Source organism: Ornithorhynchus anatinus, chromosome 15 (assembly GCF_004115215.2).
Source record: "Ornithorhynchus anatinus isolate Pmale09 chromosome 15, mOrnAna1.pri.v4, whole genome shotgun sequence".
Lineage (NCBI taxonomy): Eukaryota > Metazoa > Chordata > Mammalia > Monotremata > Ornithorhynchidae > Ornithorhynchus > Ornithorhynchus anatinus.
Window position 1 is genome coordinate 24,578,842 of NC_041742.1, and position 17,345 is coordinate 24,596,186.

General features: G+C 51.8%; 1 protein-coding gene across 2 annotated transcripts in view; it reads left to right on the forward strand.

Moving 5' to 3' along the window:
- Nucleotides 1-3,144: 3,144 nt before the first annotated feature.
- NHS (NHS actin remodeling regulator) overlaps nucleotides 3,145-17,345 on the forward strand; it is a 50,041-nt gene continuing 35,840 nt past the window's right edge. For both annotated transcript variants that reach the window (XM_039914176.1, XM_039914177.1), the window contains exons 1-2: nucleotides 3,145-3,361; nucleotides 16,682-16,834. In XM_039914176.1, coding sequence (XP_039770110.1) covers nucleotides 3,160-3,361; nucleotides 16,682-16,834 — 355 coding nt within the window. In that variant the 5' untranslated portion in view covers nucleotides 3,145-3,159. The remainder of the gene's footprint in view (nucleotides 3,362-16,681; nucleotides 16,835-17,345) is intronic.

Here is a 17,345-nt window from a genome sequence, read left to right on the forward strand (position 1 = left end):
CGGGCGTTCAGTACCTGCCATCGATTGGGAGGAACCGAAGGGTCTGCTCCCACTGACATGACGTTTTCCAGAGGCTGGGCTCGGTGGGAGAGGAGACAGAGTGAAAAGGCCCTGCCACTTGCCTGCTGTATGACCTTGGGCAAGTCACTTAACTTCTCTGGGCCTCGGTTTCCTCGTCTGTAAAATGGAGTTCACGTATCCGCTCTCCATCCAACTTAAACCCCGAGTCCCTGTGGATCAGGACCTGGAATGCCCTCCCTCTTCCGCTCCGCCAAACTGATTCTCTTCTCCTCTTCAAAGCCCTACTGAGTGCCCACCTCCTCCAGGAGGCCTTCCCAGATTGAGCCCTCCCTTTCCCTCTGCTCCTCCTCCCCTCCCCATCACTCCGACTCCCTCCCTCTCCTCTACCCCCTACCCCTCCCCGCAGCACTTGTGTATATTTGTACGTAATAATAACAATGTCGGTATTTGTTAAGCGCTTGCTCTGTGCAGAGCACCGTTCTAAGCACTGGGGTAGATACAGGGTAATCAGGTCGTCCCACGGGAGGCTCGCCGTTAATCCCCATTTTACAGATGAGGGAACTGAGGCACAGAGAAGTGAAGCGACCCGCCCACAGTCACACAGCTGACAAGTGGCAGAGCCGGGAGTCGAACCCCTGACCTCTGACTCCAAAGCCCGGGCTCCTTCCACTGAGCCACGCTGCTTCTCTACCTGGAATTGGACTTTCCAAGCGCTTAGTAGAGTGCTCTCTGCACACAGGAAGCGCTCAATAAATACGAATGAATGAATGAATGACTCCGGTACGGTGCTTGGCATTGAGGAAGCATCGAACCAATACTGCAGTTAGCATTCTCATCGTTATCGTTCGTACCCAATGCGTGTGAATCGACAGTCTGTCGATCAATCAATCAGTGGTATTTATTGAGCCCTTATTATGTGCAGAGGACTATACTAAGTGCTAGGGAGAGTACATTATTCCTAGCAGAAACCCAATATTAAGCAGAACAGGTCCCCTCGGCACTCTAATTCCCTAATTCCCTAACGGCATCCTAGTAATAAGAATTGCAGTATTCGTTAAGCACTTACTATGTACCAGGCACTGTACTGAGCGCTGGGCAAGGTGATTGGGGGTAGACACCGCCCCAGTTAGAGGAGCGGCATGGCTCAGTGGAACGAGCACCGGCTTGGGAGTCGGGGGTCCCGGGTTCGTATCCCTGATCTGCCACTTCATTCATTCAGTGGTATTTATTGAGCGCTTACTATGTGCAGAGCACTGTACTAAGCGCTTGGAATGGACAACTCGGTAACAGATAGAGACGGTCCCTGCCCTTTGACGGGCTTACGGTCTAATCACTGGGCAGCCGTGTGACTGTGGGCAAGTCACTTCACTTCTCTGTGCCTCAGTTCCCTCCTCAGTAAACTGTGAGCCTCACGTGGGACAACCCGATGACCCTGCATCTCTCCCAGCGCTTAGAACAGTGCTCTGCACACAGTGAGCGCCTAACAAATACCAACATTATTATCCCTCATGGGGCTCGTGGTCCTAATCCCCATTTTACAGGTGAGGTAACTGAGGCCCAGAGAACTGAAGTGACCCGTCCAAGGTCACACAGCAGACGAGTGCGAAGCCGGGATTAGAACCCAGGGCCTGTGGCTTCCGGGCCCGTGCTTTATCCACTAGGCCACGCTGCTTCTCTAGCCACAGCACCTGGTGAAAAAGGCCTTTAGGGCAGGAGCTGAGCGTCTATGGTGATTTCCCCAGACGTTCGGAGTGTGATTGTCACAAAAACCTCACTCCCGGCGGGTGCCAGGGACCGAACCGACAAAATCCTTGGCGTGGGCAACGGCGTTCGCGTGCAGAATGCCTCATTTTCATCTTGGAGCGTCCCGGGAAATCTCCAGAGGATTCTTAACCGCAGAGGGTAGGTGTTCCCTGCAATGGGGATATTCGGTGCAAAGGGACGAGCCGCCGGGACTAGCCGTACCGCTGATGCAGCTTCTAAATCCTCTGCCGCTCGAATGAGAGTGAAGGAGAGAGAGAGAGAGAGAGAGCGAGAGGCCGCAGAGCCGAAGAGCTCCCGTCCATTAGACCACCGAGGCCTCCCAAGGATGCCGCGGGCGTCCTCGATGCCGCTTCGGGGATGGGGAACTCCCAGCGCACGCCACGACGCTACCCGGGGAGGAAGTGCCGAGGTAGGAGACGCGACGAGGCGTCCGTGGCGACGGACACCCGGGCCGAGCCCGGGACAGCCGAGGGGCCGCGGGGCTCCGAGGCGGAGGCGACATTATTTTTAGAAAGCCTCCGCCGGTTCCGCTCCGGTTGAAGAGCCCCCGAGAGCGGGATGAGGGATGTCTGTCGAGCGTCTGGGCGGCGTGCTAACGAGCAGGCTCGTGCTGGCTGGCCGGGGCGTTCCGTTGCAGCGTCGCGTTTGGGAGAGATGGAAGTGAACCAAGCCGGAGGCGCGTCCCTCGTGGCGCACCGGGCCTGGGGACCTGAACGTGGTTGGCCTTAGCTGCCGAGGAGGGATGCGGCGTGTCTGTGTATATGCGCGTGTGTGAGGGGGGGGAGTTGTTCAGCTAGAACCGCACTCCGTTTCCGAGTGGGAATTGAATCCGAGGGGCTCGGGCAGGCGCGGATCTATTCTGACGGATGAGCGAGGCCGGGGCTTTGGCGTCCTCCAACGACTCTACCTCCTGACTCCAGGGACCACCTCCCGGCTCATCCCCGTTCATCCCCAGCCCCACGCTAAGGTCGTTCTCTGGTGTTTTGGGAAAAAGAAAGGCAGACTGCAGCCCTATTGCATCAAGGATGTAAGAAGCCGCCAGAGAGGGCCCCTTCCCTCTCCGAGACGAAGCCGGAGAGGTTGTTTCCTCCCGGTTTTGCTGGAACCGGCGTAGCGGCGCGTCAGGAGAGCCCGATCGAAACGCCCTGCCCACGGCGGGGTCGGACCCGCTGCGATGCTCGGAGGGGACGGGACGTTCTGTCGAGCGGGATCCCGGCCGGGGGCTCCCAAGACAGACCCCCTGCAACGGGCCGCCGGCCCGCCCCGGCGGAGACCGGCATGAGCGGCCTCGGACCCCGGGCCTCGGCCGGGACCGGGCCTCCGGGAGCCTTCTCGGCTCTTTTAGCGGGTGACCGGGGAGAAGACTCGGCAGTGATGTCATTTTTAACTAATTCCTCGCACCGTGCGGGGCGGGGGGAGGTGGGGGGTGGCGAGAGCCGCATTCACAGAGCGGTGCTCGGGCACCAGCAGCAACGCAGAGCCCCCAAATGGCTATCTGAGAGAGCACTCCTCTCTCCGCAGAGCTCCTCCGGCAGGGAGGGGATTCGGGTTTGGAGGAGCAGATCCCGGCTGGATGGTAGGCGTCTGCGTTCAGTGGTCTTGGGCTGTTGACGGAGCCACCCGGCAGAGTGGCGGGGTCACCACGGGCGCAGTGGCTTTGGGGTTGCAGGGGCTGGCCGCCGACCGCCGCGGTGGACCGGACGGGGTCTCTGGAGATGGAGGGGCTGCTGTTTTTGCTACTGCTAATCTGGAGCTGGACGCCCCCCGCGAGGGGGATTTCCAGACTTCGGGGGACTGCGGGGCTGAGGCTCGGAATCGGGTGTCCGCACGTTCTGGAGGGGGGGTGGGGTGGGGCCTGACTTCTGCAGGTGGGAAGCGTGCGGTTTTCCGGCCGGGGAGAAGCCTGGATCTTCCTGCAGTGGTGTCACTCTCTGGTCTCTTTTTTTTTTTTCAGGGTAACATCCCTGACTGGAAAGGTGTTTCGGTGTAAGGGTTGTGCCTGCGAGCTGTTTGTGTGAATGACTGACGAGGATGAGCAGGAAAGGGAAGAGGGTTGAGTGTGGGGAGTGGGTAGACGGGGGCTGTGGCAACGTTAACCCCACGGGTTCCGACTCCATCTCCGCAACCGTCCCGCCGTCCCCATTTGCAGTGATCAGCCGTAGTCCGACCTGGGCCGTGGAGACGGTCGGCGTCCCGTCCCCCCCCCCCAAAAAAAATCTAACCCATCACGGAGGGAAGCCCACTCTGGGAAAGGCCAAGATGGCGGCCGAGGATTAACAGCCAGCTTGTTTTCCTTCTGTTGGTTTGGTTGGGGAGTGGTGTTGGTTTGGCGTGGTGGGTTCGGAGCTTTCGAGGTGGGCGTTTAGAATCTTGCCATTGATTTCTGGAGAGAGATAACAGCGCCTGAAATCATCGTGGGGCTTAGGGAGAATCTGACCCGTCGCCCCGCGGGGCCGGGCTCGCCGCTTGGCCTCTCGTGTGATGGCGGGAGGACGACGGGGCGGAGGGGGCAAGCGGGAAATACCCGAGCAAGAACTCCTGGAGTGTCACCGTGGCCATTCGGGGCAAGGCAGGGAGCCTGCGGGCTGTGGGGAGAGCCGTGAGGGCGACGTCAGTCAGCCGGTCGATCGATCAGTGGAATTTATCGAGTGCTGACCGTGTGCAGAGCACTGAACTAAGCCCTTGGGAGAACGCAGTACAAAAGGATGGGTATAGACGATCCCTGCCCACCGGGAGCTTCCAGACTAGAAGGGGAGACGGACATTAAAATAAGTTACAGAAGGATGTCTACTGTTGCGCTTTGGGTCTTGGGGAGAGGTGCGTAATAAAGTGAGGAAGGGCAACAGACCCAAGTCTGTAGATAAGGCAGAGGGGAGGGCTAGGGCGGGAAAGCGACGGCTTAGTTGGGGAAGACCTCTCGGAGGAGATGTGATGTTTGGAGGTGGTCTGTCGGATATGAAGGGGGACGGAGTTCCAGACCAGAGGGAGGACGTGGACAAGGGGACAGCGGTGAGAGAGACGAGATGGAGATTCAGCGAACACTTGGCGTCGGAGGAGGGAAGGGTGTGGGCTCGGTTCTAGTAGGACGTCAAGGAGAGAAGAAAGGAGGGGGAGAGCCGATTGAGTGTTTTAAAGCCGAAGGTAGGGATTTTCTATTTGATGTGGAGTCTTTTGAGGAATGGGGAGCATTCTTTTAGAAAAATGATCCTTGCAGCAGAGTGGAATATGGACGGCGAGGGGAGAGACAGGAGGCAGGGAGGTCGGTGAGGAGGCTGATGCGGCAGTGCTGATTAAACGCAGAAGTGGCCGGGGCAGACAAATTCTTCCCTGGCCCCAAGGTCTTGCTATGGGTCAAGGAGGGTCTTCCTCCTCATCCACCCCTCTTTAGGAGGCGGCAGACAGAGTCCGCAGGACTAAATTTTGCTGGAGCTTTCAGGTTCCGAGAAGGTTTCTATGTCCAGGTGCCTTCTTTCTCATTTGGAAGACTGAATTTCCCACAGGCCTGAAAGGAGGGTTTAGAGCTTCTTTTAATCTTGGGAGAGTGAATGATATGTATTGGCAAATGGGAAATGTACACACACAGCTCACTGCAAATGTCAATTTTCTATATCGTAGCCCAGTAAACATAGTTGTCTTCCCCACAAAAACCCCCAGCCTCAGTAGTGTTTCTTAGATGTCTCCAGGACCAGCTATCTCACCTCCTCTTCCTGTCCAAACTCTGCCTGACCTATGCACACCTTTCTCTTCACCTTCACCTCCTCCCCGACGCCTTTCTTCTAGACGCTCTGCAGTCTGGTTTTGGTGCCCTGGACTCCACTGAGCCCAAACCCACCAAGTTTTGCAGTGACCTGCTTCCTATTAGAAAGTGACAGCTGCTTCCCAGAGCTGGTCCTTCTTGACCTCACGTCTCCCCTTGACACTGTTCCCCACTCCCGTCTCCTAGAAATGATTCCTGGCCTCGGTTTCCCCACAACAATACTTCTAGTTCTCTTACTACCTCTCTGGCTGCTGCTTCTCAGGCTTCTTTGCCAGTTCTTCTTCAGTAGTATTTACTGAGCGCTTCCTATGTGCAGAGCACTGTACTGAGCACTTGGAATGGACAAATCGGTAACAGATAGAGACGGTCCCTGCCCTTTGACGGGCTCACGGTCTAATCGGGGGAGACAGACAAGAATAATGGCAATAATTAGAATCAAGGGGAAGAACATCTCATTAAAACAATAGCAAATAAATAGAATCAAGGTGATGTACATCTCATTAACAAAATAAATAGGGTAATGAAGATTTATACAGTTGAGCGGACGAGTATAGTGCTGAGGGGGTGGGAAGGGAGAGGGGGAGGAGCAGAGGGAAAGGGGGGAGAAGAGGATTTAGCTGCGGAGAGGCGAAGAGGTGAGGAGGCGGGTAGAGGGAGCAGAGGGAAAAGGGGAGCTCAGTCTGGGTTCCTCTCGAAGTTAGGATGGGTCCCCTATTTTTTTCAATCTCCACCCGTTCCCTTAGAGAATTCATTCATTATTCCTCTACATCTTTGACCTCCCACATCCAATCAATCAGTCGAGTAATCATTTGTATTTATTGAGCACCTACTGTGTGCAGAGCACTGTACTAAGCGTCTGGCAGAGTATAATACACCAGAGTTAGTAGCCACGTTCCCTGCCTACAGGAGCTTGCGGTCTACAGGGAGAGACAGACCTTAAAATAAATGATGGCTCTGTAAATAAATTACAGATATGGAGTCTGTCTCTAAATTTAGCCCGTTTTTACCTCCAACTATACTTCCCAGATCTGCCCCGTCTTCTCCTCCCAACCAAATTCTCCCCCTATTAGATTATTGTTAGCCCCATTAGTTCAGGGATTATATCTACCAGCTCTAATAGATTGTAATTAATAATGGAATCCGTTGGACACTTATTCTGTGCCAAGCACTGTACTGAGCGCTGGGCTAGATGTAATCTAATCCGGTTGAACACGGTCCCCATCCCACATGGAGCTCCCCGTCTGAGTAGAAGGTAGAAAGATTTGATCCCCATTTTCCAAGGTGAAGACTGAAGCACTGAGAAGCTACGTGCCTTGAGCCGGATCTCACAGCTGACAAGTGGCTCAACTGGGATTAGAATCCAGATCCTCCGTTTCCCAGGCCTGTGTTCTTTCCACTAGGCTCTGCTGCTTCCCGTTGTAGTCTCCCAAACACTTGGTATAGTGCTCTGCGCAGGGTAAGTGCCCAATAAATACCGTTGATTGAATGATTGATCACCGTTTGGATGGATGGCCGCCTCAGCATTCTTACCGAAGCAGCCTCCCCCCGTCTCCCGTCTATCCTACACGCTACTACCTAAGTGACCTTCCTAAAATGACTTTCAAAATGCCTCACTCCCCCTCCTCCAAAACCTCCAGTGGCCACCCATTCTTCACCACATCAAGCAGAAATGTCGTACCATTGGATTCACGGTGGCTTAGTGGATAGACCCCGGGCCTGGGAGTCAGAAGGTCCTGGGTTCTACTTCCGGCTCTGCCACAAGTCTGCTGCGTGACCTTGGGCAAGTCACCAAACTCTCTGGGCCTCTGTTACCTAATCTGTAAAATGGGAATTAAAAATGTGATTCCCCACGTGGGACAGGGATTGAGCCCAAGTTAATCAATTATCTTCATTCAATAGTATTTATTGAGTGCTTACTATGTGCAGAGCACTGTACTAAGCGCTTAGCAACTTGTATCTACCCCCAGTGCTTAGAGTTTGGTACTTGGTAAGCGCTTAACAAGTACTATCATTATTATTACTATTATTCTCCTAACTGCACCTCCCTGTCCCGCAAGCCCCCTGGGCGTCTCTTACCCCTGCCCTGGAACTCCCTCTCCCTTCTCATATTCATCAAACCACTCTCACCCCTCCTTCTCAGCCTTTCAAAAAGTCACTTTCTTCAGGGTCCTTTCCGAAATCAATCAGTCAAACCATGGGATTTATTTATTGAGAGCTTGCTGTGTGCAGAGCACTCTAACTAAGCACTTGGGAGAGCACAGTTCAATAATTGTGGTATGTGTTAAGCCCTCAGTGTGTGTCGAGCGCTCTTCTAAGCGCCGGGGTAGATGTGAGGTGATTAGGTTGGATACAGTCCCTGTCCCACATGGGACTCACAGTCCTAATCCCCATGTTACAGATGAGGTAACTGAGGCACAGAGAAGTGAAGTGATCTGCCCACCACCACCCAGCAGACAAGTGGCAGAGCCGGGTTTAGAAAACGTGACCTTCTGCCTCCCAGGCCTCTATCCACCACATCATGCCGAGTTGGTAGACGCGTGCCCTGACCACAAAAAAATTTACATTTTAAAGGGGATTAGTTCCCACTTCCGTGTTCATACCTCTCCATCAGCCAGCGTCGTATGTGAATATTAGTCAGTTACTTTCCATTTCTTTGTTCCTGTTCACGCATATGTTGTTGTCACAAGTTGTATCTAAGCTTCAGTTCTTTCCTCCCACTTTCTACCTATAGACTGCATCCTGCCTGCCTTCCCCATTAGATTGTAACATCCTCCCAAAACGGGGACCGTGCTCTCTGCTTCCAGAAGCGGCGTGGCCTAACGGGTAGAGCACGGGCCCGGGAGTCCGAAGACCTGCGTTCTGATCCCGGCTCCGCCACTCGTCTGCTGGGTGACCTTGGGCAAGTTGCTTCACTTCTCTGGGCCCCAGTTAACTCATCTATAAAAAGATGAACCCTTTCCACTAAGCCAAACTCCCCTACCTGTTTTCTGGTATCTGTTAAAGCGCTTACTATGTGCCAAGCCCTGTCCTAAGCGCTGGGATAGACACAAATCAATCAGGTCGGATGCAGTCTCTGCCCCACCTGGGGCTCGGTCTAAGTAACTCTCCCTTCTAAAGGCTTTTCGGGACTTAAATTAGCACTCCGGTTGTTTGTCTGGTTTTCTCCGCGGCCGTCTACACGGGACCCGTTTCGGTTCGCTCGCCGCGGATCTCTGCCATCTTGCTAAACTCTTCTCTCCAGGTGTGTTGGGGAAGCTCCGTTTTCCTTGATGTGTTTCGGTCGGAACTGCGAGGGAGACTGTGTAACTCTAGTGCGCTGGCTCCTGGCCCAGCCTCTGTGTTCAGCTCCACTTTTGTAGTACGCCTTCCCGTTCTCTGATCTCCGTCCATTTTCCTCCAGCTCTTGCCCTGCGATGGCCTCAGCCTCCGGGGGACGGGAGGGTCGTTCCCTCTGATGTCTCTCTGGGTCAAGAACTCCCATCTTACAGTCTCCTCGGGAGGTCTCCCCCCACCCCCCACCCCCCCCCCCCGCATCGTTTGTTCTTCTCACTCCGACTCCCGGTTGGGAAAGAGGCAGCCTCGTCGCTTCCAACTTTGGCCTGTCTTGGGCTGCTCCGGTCTGGAAATCGTAATTGAAATTGTAGTAGTCACAGTTGTTATATTAATAATGGTATTTTAGAAGGACTTGGAAGGGCGGTGGAGCCCTTCTTCCACAAGACCAGCCAGGTCTAGCGTACCCATTAGGACCCCCACCCAATCTTGTCCACTCTCTTCTCCCAGTACCCTCCAGCTCTCGCTCTTTGTTCTTCTGAAGCTCGTCCATGCCTCGTTCTTCCCTCTCTCCCACTGACTTTCCGCTCATGATCGGACCTTACTGTGTGTCCTTGGACAAGTCACTTCTCGGTGCCTCTGATATGGGGGATAATAAACCCTACCCCCCATCTACCTGCCCAACACAGCGTGAACAGAGAATGATGAAGTAAACATAGTCACTGCAGCGAAAAGAAGCAGAATCGAGGGATGGGGGGAAACCCAGAGTCCTAACTGACCATCCTGCAACTTTCGATAAGACTCGCCGGCAGTGTCAGGAGTCTGGGGTCTTGAAAGGCTGTCCTAGTTCCTAAAATCAAAATAAAAGCCATTTTTTTCCCTCAAATAAAATATATTAAAATGCAGGATAAATACAGCATAGTCCCTTTCTGCTCAGACATGTTCAAAACACTCTCTCTCTCTCATATCCTGGGTGTGTTTATTGTTGTGGGAAGGGTACGTGTGTGGCTTGACTGTGACCCAACTGAATAACTTTAAACTACCCCAGCACCTTGTACGGTGCTTGGTACCTGGTAAGGGCTTAACAAATACCACAATTATTTTTACTGTGTGCTAAGCCCTGGGGTAGATGCGAGATAATGAGACCCACCTAGCAATCTAAGAGGAGGGACAACAGCTCTCAGAACAGGTATTGTATTCCCATTTTTCCAGATGAGGCGATGGAGGCCCAGAAAAGTCAAGTAACTCTCCCAAGGTCACACAGCTGGCAAGCGGAGGAGCCCGCGGAGTCTTTTGACGCTCAGTTTTGTGCTCTTTTCACAAGGTCACACTGCCCCTCGCTGGCAGCAAACACTGTTTCAATTCATTTTTCTCTTTTCTGTCCATCCCTTTCTCGCCATAACCTCCTGAGGGAGGGGAGAACAGTAATAATAATAATAATGATGATGGCATTTGTTAAGTGCTTACTATGTGCCCGAGCACTGTTGGGGAATACAAGGTAATCAGGATGTCCCCCTTGGGGCTCCCAGTCTTAACCCCCATTTTACCGATGAGGTAACTGAGGCCCAGAGAATTTAAGTGACTTGCCCAAAGTCACACAGCGGACGAGTGGCCGAGTGGAGATTAGAACCCGTGACCTCTGACTCCCAACCCCGGGCTCTTTCCACCGGGCCACCCTGCTTCTCATGTGGTATCCACCTTATAGTTCATCATATAGTTTTGACTCTCTCCGCTATGTGACGAGGAATCGGGTCTTAAATCTCTCCTACCTGGCCGAAGCAATCAAAATGTATCTTCCAAATTAAGATTGTAATTATATTTCGATAAAGATCCGGCAGTTCGGTGGGAACTAAAGCTTCAGGGTTGCCAGGTTACAGATGACTCTAGGTTTCAGGAAAGGGTTTGCATGCAGAATACTAATAGACCGGAGGCCATTCAGTATATTCTTATCTGGGCTTTTCCAATGGCTTCTGATAACACAGGCCATCAACTGCTTGTTTCTCCGCTATTATTCTGGAAAAGTGACTAAAGCTACAGCAGTCTTTTTTTTATGGTATTTGTTAAGCACTTACTGCTTGCCAGTGGATAAAATGAGGGCCTGGGAGTCAGAAGGTCACGGATTCTAATCCCGACTCCACCGCTAGTCTGCTCTGTGACCTTAAGTAAGTCGCTTCGCTGCTCTATGCCTCGGTCACCTCATCTGTAGAATGGGGATTGAGACTGGGCACCCCACGTAGAACAGCGACTGTGTCCTATTGGATTTGCTTGTATCCACCCCAGCGTTTAGTACAATGCCTGGCACGCACTAAGCGCTTAACAAATGCCATCATCCTCACTGGAGTAGATACGAATTAATCAAGTTGGACACAGTCTCGGTCCCACGTGGGGCTCACAGCCTCAATCCCCATTTTACAGATGAGGTAACTGAGGTGACCCAGAGAAATGAAGTGACTTGCACAAGGTCACACAGCAGACAGGTGGTGGAGCCGGGATCAGAACCCAGGTCCTCTGACTCCCAGGCCTGGGCTCTTTCCACCAGGACGCGCCGCCTTCCTCGTCCGTTCTCCCTCACGATCCTCTGTGACCGTTGCCGAAAGGAGCCAGGTTTGCCCGGTTCCCAGGGCAGCCTAGAAGCCCACCCACACGACTCTGCAGATAAAGCTCAATCAATCAATCAATCAATCAGTGGTATTTGTTGAGCGATTACTATGGGCAGGGCACTGTACTAAGTGCTTGGGAGAAGGTAATACAACAGAGTTAGCAGACATGTTCCCTGCCCACAACAAACTTATGAAAACTCCTCTTCCTGGGACCAAAGTTCTTGGAGAAGATCGACCCAGGGATCCAATGTGAGAAACGGCGTGGCTTAGTGGCAAGAGCCCGGGCTTGGGAGTCAGAGGACTTGGGTTCTAATCCCGGCTCCACCGCTTGTCTGCTGTGTGACCATGGGCAAGTCATTTCATTTTTCTGTGCCTCAGTTCCCTCATCTGTAAAATGGGGATCAAGACTGTGAGCCCCAAGTGGGACAAGCTTATTACCTTGTATCACCCCAGCGCTTAGACCAGTGCTGGGCACAGAGTAAGCGCTTAACAAATACCATCGTTATTATTATTCTTATCCAACAGTCAGGTGTCTCTCTCTCTCCTACACACACCTCAAGAACAGAACGGTCAGCCCTGACTCCCTCCACTTGCTTTCATTCATTCATTCAATCGTATTTATTGAGTGCTTCCTCTGTGTAAGGCCCTGTAGTAAGTAAGCACTTACTTGACTTGCTCCCTTTATTCATCCCCCCTCCCAGCCCCACGACACTTAGGTAGCACGGCTCAGTGGAAAGAGCACGGGCTTGGGAGTCAGAGGTCATGGGTTCAAATCCCGGCTCTGCTGTGTAACTGTGGACTTCTCTGTGCCTCAGTTCCCTCATCTGTAAAATGGGGATTAACTGTGAGCCTCACATGGGACGACCTGATGACCCCCCGTATCTCCCCCAGCGCTTAGAACAGTGCTCTGCACATAGTAAGCGCTTAACAGATACCAACATCATTGTTATTATTACTTAGGGACGTATCCGGAATTTATTCATTTATATTAATGTCTGTCTCCCCCACTAGACTGTAAGTTCGCTGTGGGCAAGGATTGGGTCCATTTATTGCTGCACTGACCTCTCCCCAGAGCTTAGTACAGTGCTCTGCCCACAGGAAGCGCTCAATAAATGCGACTGACTGAACGAGTGGCTCTGAAGGAAGAACGCACATCGCGGCACAAGGGGGGAGCCCGAGCGTAGTACAGTACTTGGCATGTAGTAAGCGCTTAAATGCCATTATTTTTATTATAATTATTATTATCATTGTCACTATTATCCTCTCAAGTACTTACAAGCTGTGGCTGCATCCTAGCCTGGCACAAGGAACTCTTAACGACCCCGTCCAGGTTTCGGGCAGGAAAGGACCTCGAAAGGCAAGCTTTTTTTTGGTGTGCAGGCGTATGTATTTATAACTGCTCCGTTGACTCGGTTCAAGATATCACTTTTCCGCTACCTGCGAAGACACTAATTAGCAAGTAACAATTCTCAGTAAATGCAGCCTTGGGAAGTTCACGGTCTTCTTAAAGGACCAAAAAAAAAAAAAGAAAATATTTCCCTAGATGCTTGGGGCTGAGTAATATTTGAAAAGAGAGGCCTGGGTGTAGAATAAATCCCGCAGCATTTGTGTACATATTCATAATTTATTCATATTAATGTCTGTCTCCCGCTCTGGACTGTAAGCTCACGGTGGGCAGGGAACGGAGCGTCTGTGTTCTATTAATTCATTCAATAGTATTTATTGAGCGCTTACTATGTGCAGAGCACTGTACTAAGCGCTTGGAATGTACACATCGGCAACAGATAGAGACAGTCCCTGCCCTTTGAGGGGCTTACAGTCTAATCGGGGGAATAATGTTGATATTTGTTAACCGCTTACTATGTGCAGAGCACTGTTCTGAGCGCTGGGGTAGATACAGGGTCATCAGGTTGTCCCACGTAAGGCTCGCAGTCTTAATCCCCATTTGACAGATGAGGTGACTGAGGCACAGAGAAGTGAAGTGACTTGCCCGCAGTCACCCAGCTGACAAGTGGCAGAGCCGGGATTCGAACCCATGACCTCTGACTCCCAAGCCCGGGCTCTTTCCACCGAGCCATCCTGCTACTGTATTTTCGCAAGTGCGAGGTATGGTGCTCTGCACGTAGTAAGCACTCAGTAAATACCACTGATTGAAAGAGGAGTCGCCAATTGCTTGAAGTGTTTCGGGATAAGTGCTTGGCACCTGGTAAGTGCTTAACAAATACCGTAATTATTATTATTACGTCCTTTGGACGTCGATCCAGCCGTGGCGTCTGGGGTATTTGAAGAGGTTTCCGGGTTCTTGGGGACCCCCCGGGCCAGCCAGGAACGGCAGCCTCAGTGACATCGATTGGTGGCCAGAGACTTGCTGCTTCCCTCGCGGCCCCCCAGACGAACATCCACTCGATGCCGAAGCCCTCAGGGCTGACAAGACGAGCGAAATATGCCAGCGGGGCAAAGACACAAATATCTTTAGGGGATTCAAAAAAATAACTTGAGTCATCCTAACCCATCGATATAAATGCTGTCAGATCCAGCCTTTGCTTCTGTGAAGCATTGCACTAATATGCGTGAGGAAGTTGGATGAGTTCCCAGATGGTCCTGGGATTGGGATGAACCAAGCCTTTCTCCGCCTTAAGATTTTCCACTTACTTTTTCTTCTTGGTTTTTCTAGGATGCTGAATGTAGCCCAGATTATACTAAAGGGAATTCTAGTGTCAATCCCGTTGAAAGGGGAAGTGAGCAAACTGCCCCTCTGTCTTGCTCTCCCACGCACACCATTTTCCACTCTCCCTCCCTCTCCCCATCCTTTCTTCTGTCCCTCCTCACCCCCCTCCGAACCAATCTGAATTTGTTCAGCTCTGGGGGCGAGGGGAGAAGGCAACCTGGAAAAATGTCAGAAGCGGCATGACGTAGTGAGCAGAGAACAGGCCTGGGAGTCGGAAGGTCAGGGATTCTAATCCCGGCTCTGCCGCTTGTCTGCTGTGTGACCTTGGGCAATCCACTTAACTTCTCTTTGCCTCAATTCCAACATCTATAAAATGGGGATTAAAAGTGGGATCTCCATGTGGGACAGGGACTCTGTCCAATCCAATTATCTCGAATCTACCCCAGCGCTTAGAACAGTGCTTGGCATATAGTAAGCGCTAAACAAATATTATGATTAGGGTATCTGTTAAGCGCTTACTATGTGCCTGGCACTGTTCTAAGTGCTGGGGCAGAGACGATGTAATCAGGATGTCCCACGTGGGGCTCACATACTTAATCCCCATTTTACGGATGAAGTGACCGAGGCTCAGAGAAGTTAAGTGACTTACCCAAGGTCACACAGCAGGCATGTGGCAGAGCAGGGATTAGAACCCAGGTCCTTCTGACTCCTGACTCTATCCACTAAGCCATCCTGCTTCTGGAATAAAAGGAAGGGGAAGAGGAGACACAAAGGGAGGGGGAGAGAAAAGAAAGTGAGAGGGAGAAAGATTGCCTGCAAAATGGAGAGGGAGATAGGAAGGGAAGAAAAGGGAAGGAAAGAGGGTGGGAGAGATGGAAGGAGGGATGGGAAAGGGGAAAGGAGTTATTTTTCCTCTATTCCCTCCCCTGTGTCTGGTCCAAGTAAATCATGGGCCGCTTCAGAGTGCCTGGGTTAGAGGGGAAATGAAGAGTGAGATCCAAGCATAAAGTGAAGGAAATGAAATGGAGGCAGAAGAAAATCAATCAGTCAGATATATTTATTGTGCGCAGAGCACTGTACTAAGCACTTGGGAGAGTACAGTACAACAGAGTTGGTAGACACGTTCCCTGTCCGCAGCGAGCTGACAGTCTAGAGGGGGAGACAGAAATTAATAGAAATAAATAAATTACGCGTAGGGACGTAAGTGCGGTGGGGACGAGGGAGAGTGAAAGATCGCAGAGACGTATATAGAGTAATGAGAGAAGCCCTGGGATCTGTCAAAATAAATAGAGCAGAAGAGTCTTTGTTGCTTGGCCTTTGTACTGTTATTATTAGAACGAACATGCCTGAGTGAACTAAGCTTTGCTATCTTCCGTGCCTTACGGAAGCACAGGACCGGGGTGGCGATAAAGTAAAGGAAAAAGAAAATGGGGGAGGGATTCCTGTGGGGGAGAATTTGGAGGGGGAAATGCCAACCAATGATGATTGTTATCAACTTTGCTTAAGTGGTTTTCCCGAGAAAATGGAAGACTCCGCTTTGGAAAATAGCCATTAGCGCCTGTCTGTCGGAATCTGATGGACGTGAAAAATCCATCTAACATTATGTAACCAGAGGACGTAACTAAAGAGACAAGGCATTAAATGGCCTCTTTTTCCTTCCTCTTAGAAAAGATAAAATAATCGTGGTAACCCATGAGTGAAATGTACACCTTACAGCACAATAGTGAATGCCTTGAAGTAGTCTGAGGGTGGAAACCAGAAGGTTTGAAGTGGAGATGGAGGAGGGGAAGAGAGAAAGAATCAGTTAACACCCAGCAACTGGGACCGCTGCTAGAGTGGTTCATATTGGCATCAGCACCTAGGTAATAATAACAATAATAATAACTAAGATAACAATTTTGGTATTCATGAAGCCCTTACTATGCCCCGGGGACCGTACTGAGCGTTAGGGTAGGTACAAGATAATCAGGTCCCACATTGGGCTCACAGTTCAAGTAGGAGGGAGAAGAGGTATTGAATCCCCGTTTGAAAGTTGAGAAAACTGAAGTGACTTACCCAGGTTCACCCAGGGGAAAAGTGGAGGAACTGGGATTAGAACCCAGATCCTCCAGACTTCCAGACCCATGCTCTTTTACACTAGGCCACGCTGCCTGGGGAAACTGACCCAGAGGTATTAGGACTACAAGAAGAAGGGCTAAGAGAAGCAGCATGGCCTAGTGGCAAAAGCCTAAGGCTTGGGAGTCAGAGGACATGGGTTCTAATCCCGGCTCAGCCGCTTGTCAGCTGTGTGACTCTGGGCAAATCGCTGAACTTTTCTGTGCCTCAGTTGACCTCATCTATAAAACGTGGATAAAGAGCGTGAGCCCCACGTGGGACAGAGACTGTGTCCAACCTCATTACCTTATGTCTACCCCAGTGCTCAGAACAGTGTTGGGCACATAGAAAGCGCTTAACAAATACTATTATCATGATGATTATTAAAATCGGGAATACGCTCCAATTCTGGTCTCCTCGGGAGAAAAAGAAAAATCCGGCTTCTGCAGCGTGCGAAGGATCACGCTGGGGGTGAAAGTGACCGTTTCTTTGTGTTCCCTCTTGCAGCCGTCTCCAACCTGGACAGAGAGAGCAAACTGAGTGTGTACTACCAATCCCCTTGGCCCCTGCAGAGGAACATCTTTCTCCCCACCACAAGGCCACCGTGTGTGGAGCGGCTGCACCGCCACGCCAGGCAGAGCCTGAGAGCCCCGCCAGCAGGTAACCGAACCCGGGGTCATTTCCCCGCAAAAACGTTCGGTCCACGTTTCCCCGCTCCGCAAGAAGCAGCGTGGCTCAGTGGAAAGAGCACGGGCCTTGGAGGCGGGGGTCATGAGTTCGAATCCCAGCTCGGCCACTTGCCAGCTGTGTGACTGTGGGCGAGTCACTTCACTTCTCTGGGCCTCAGTTACCTCATCTGTAAAAGGGGGATTAAAACTGTGTGAGCCCCACATGGGACAACCTGATGACCCCGTATCTCCCCCAGCGCTTAGAACAGTGCTCAGCACATAGTAAGCGCTTAACAAATAGCAACGTTAAGAAACTCCAGGGGCTGCCCATCCACCTCTGCAGCAAACAGAAACGCCTCACCATTGGTTTTAAAGCACTCCATTATCACCTTGCCCCCTCCTACCTCACCTCGCTACTCTCCGACTACAACCCAGGCCGCGCACTTCGCTTCTCTAATGCCAACCTTCTCACTGTTCCTCAGTCTCGCCTATCTCGCCGCCGA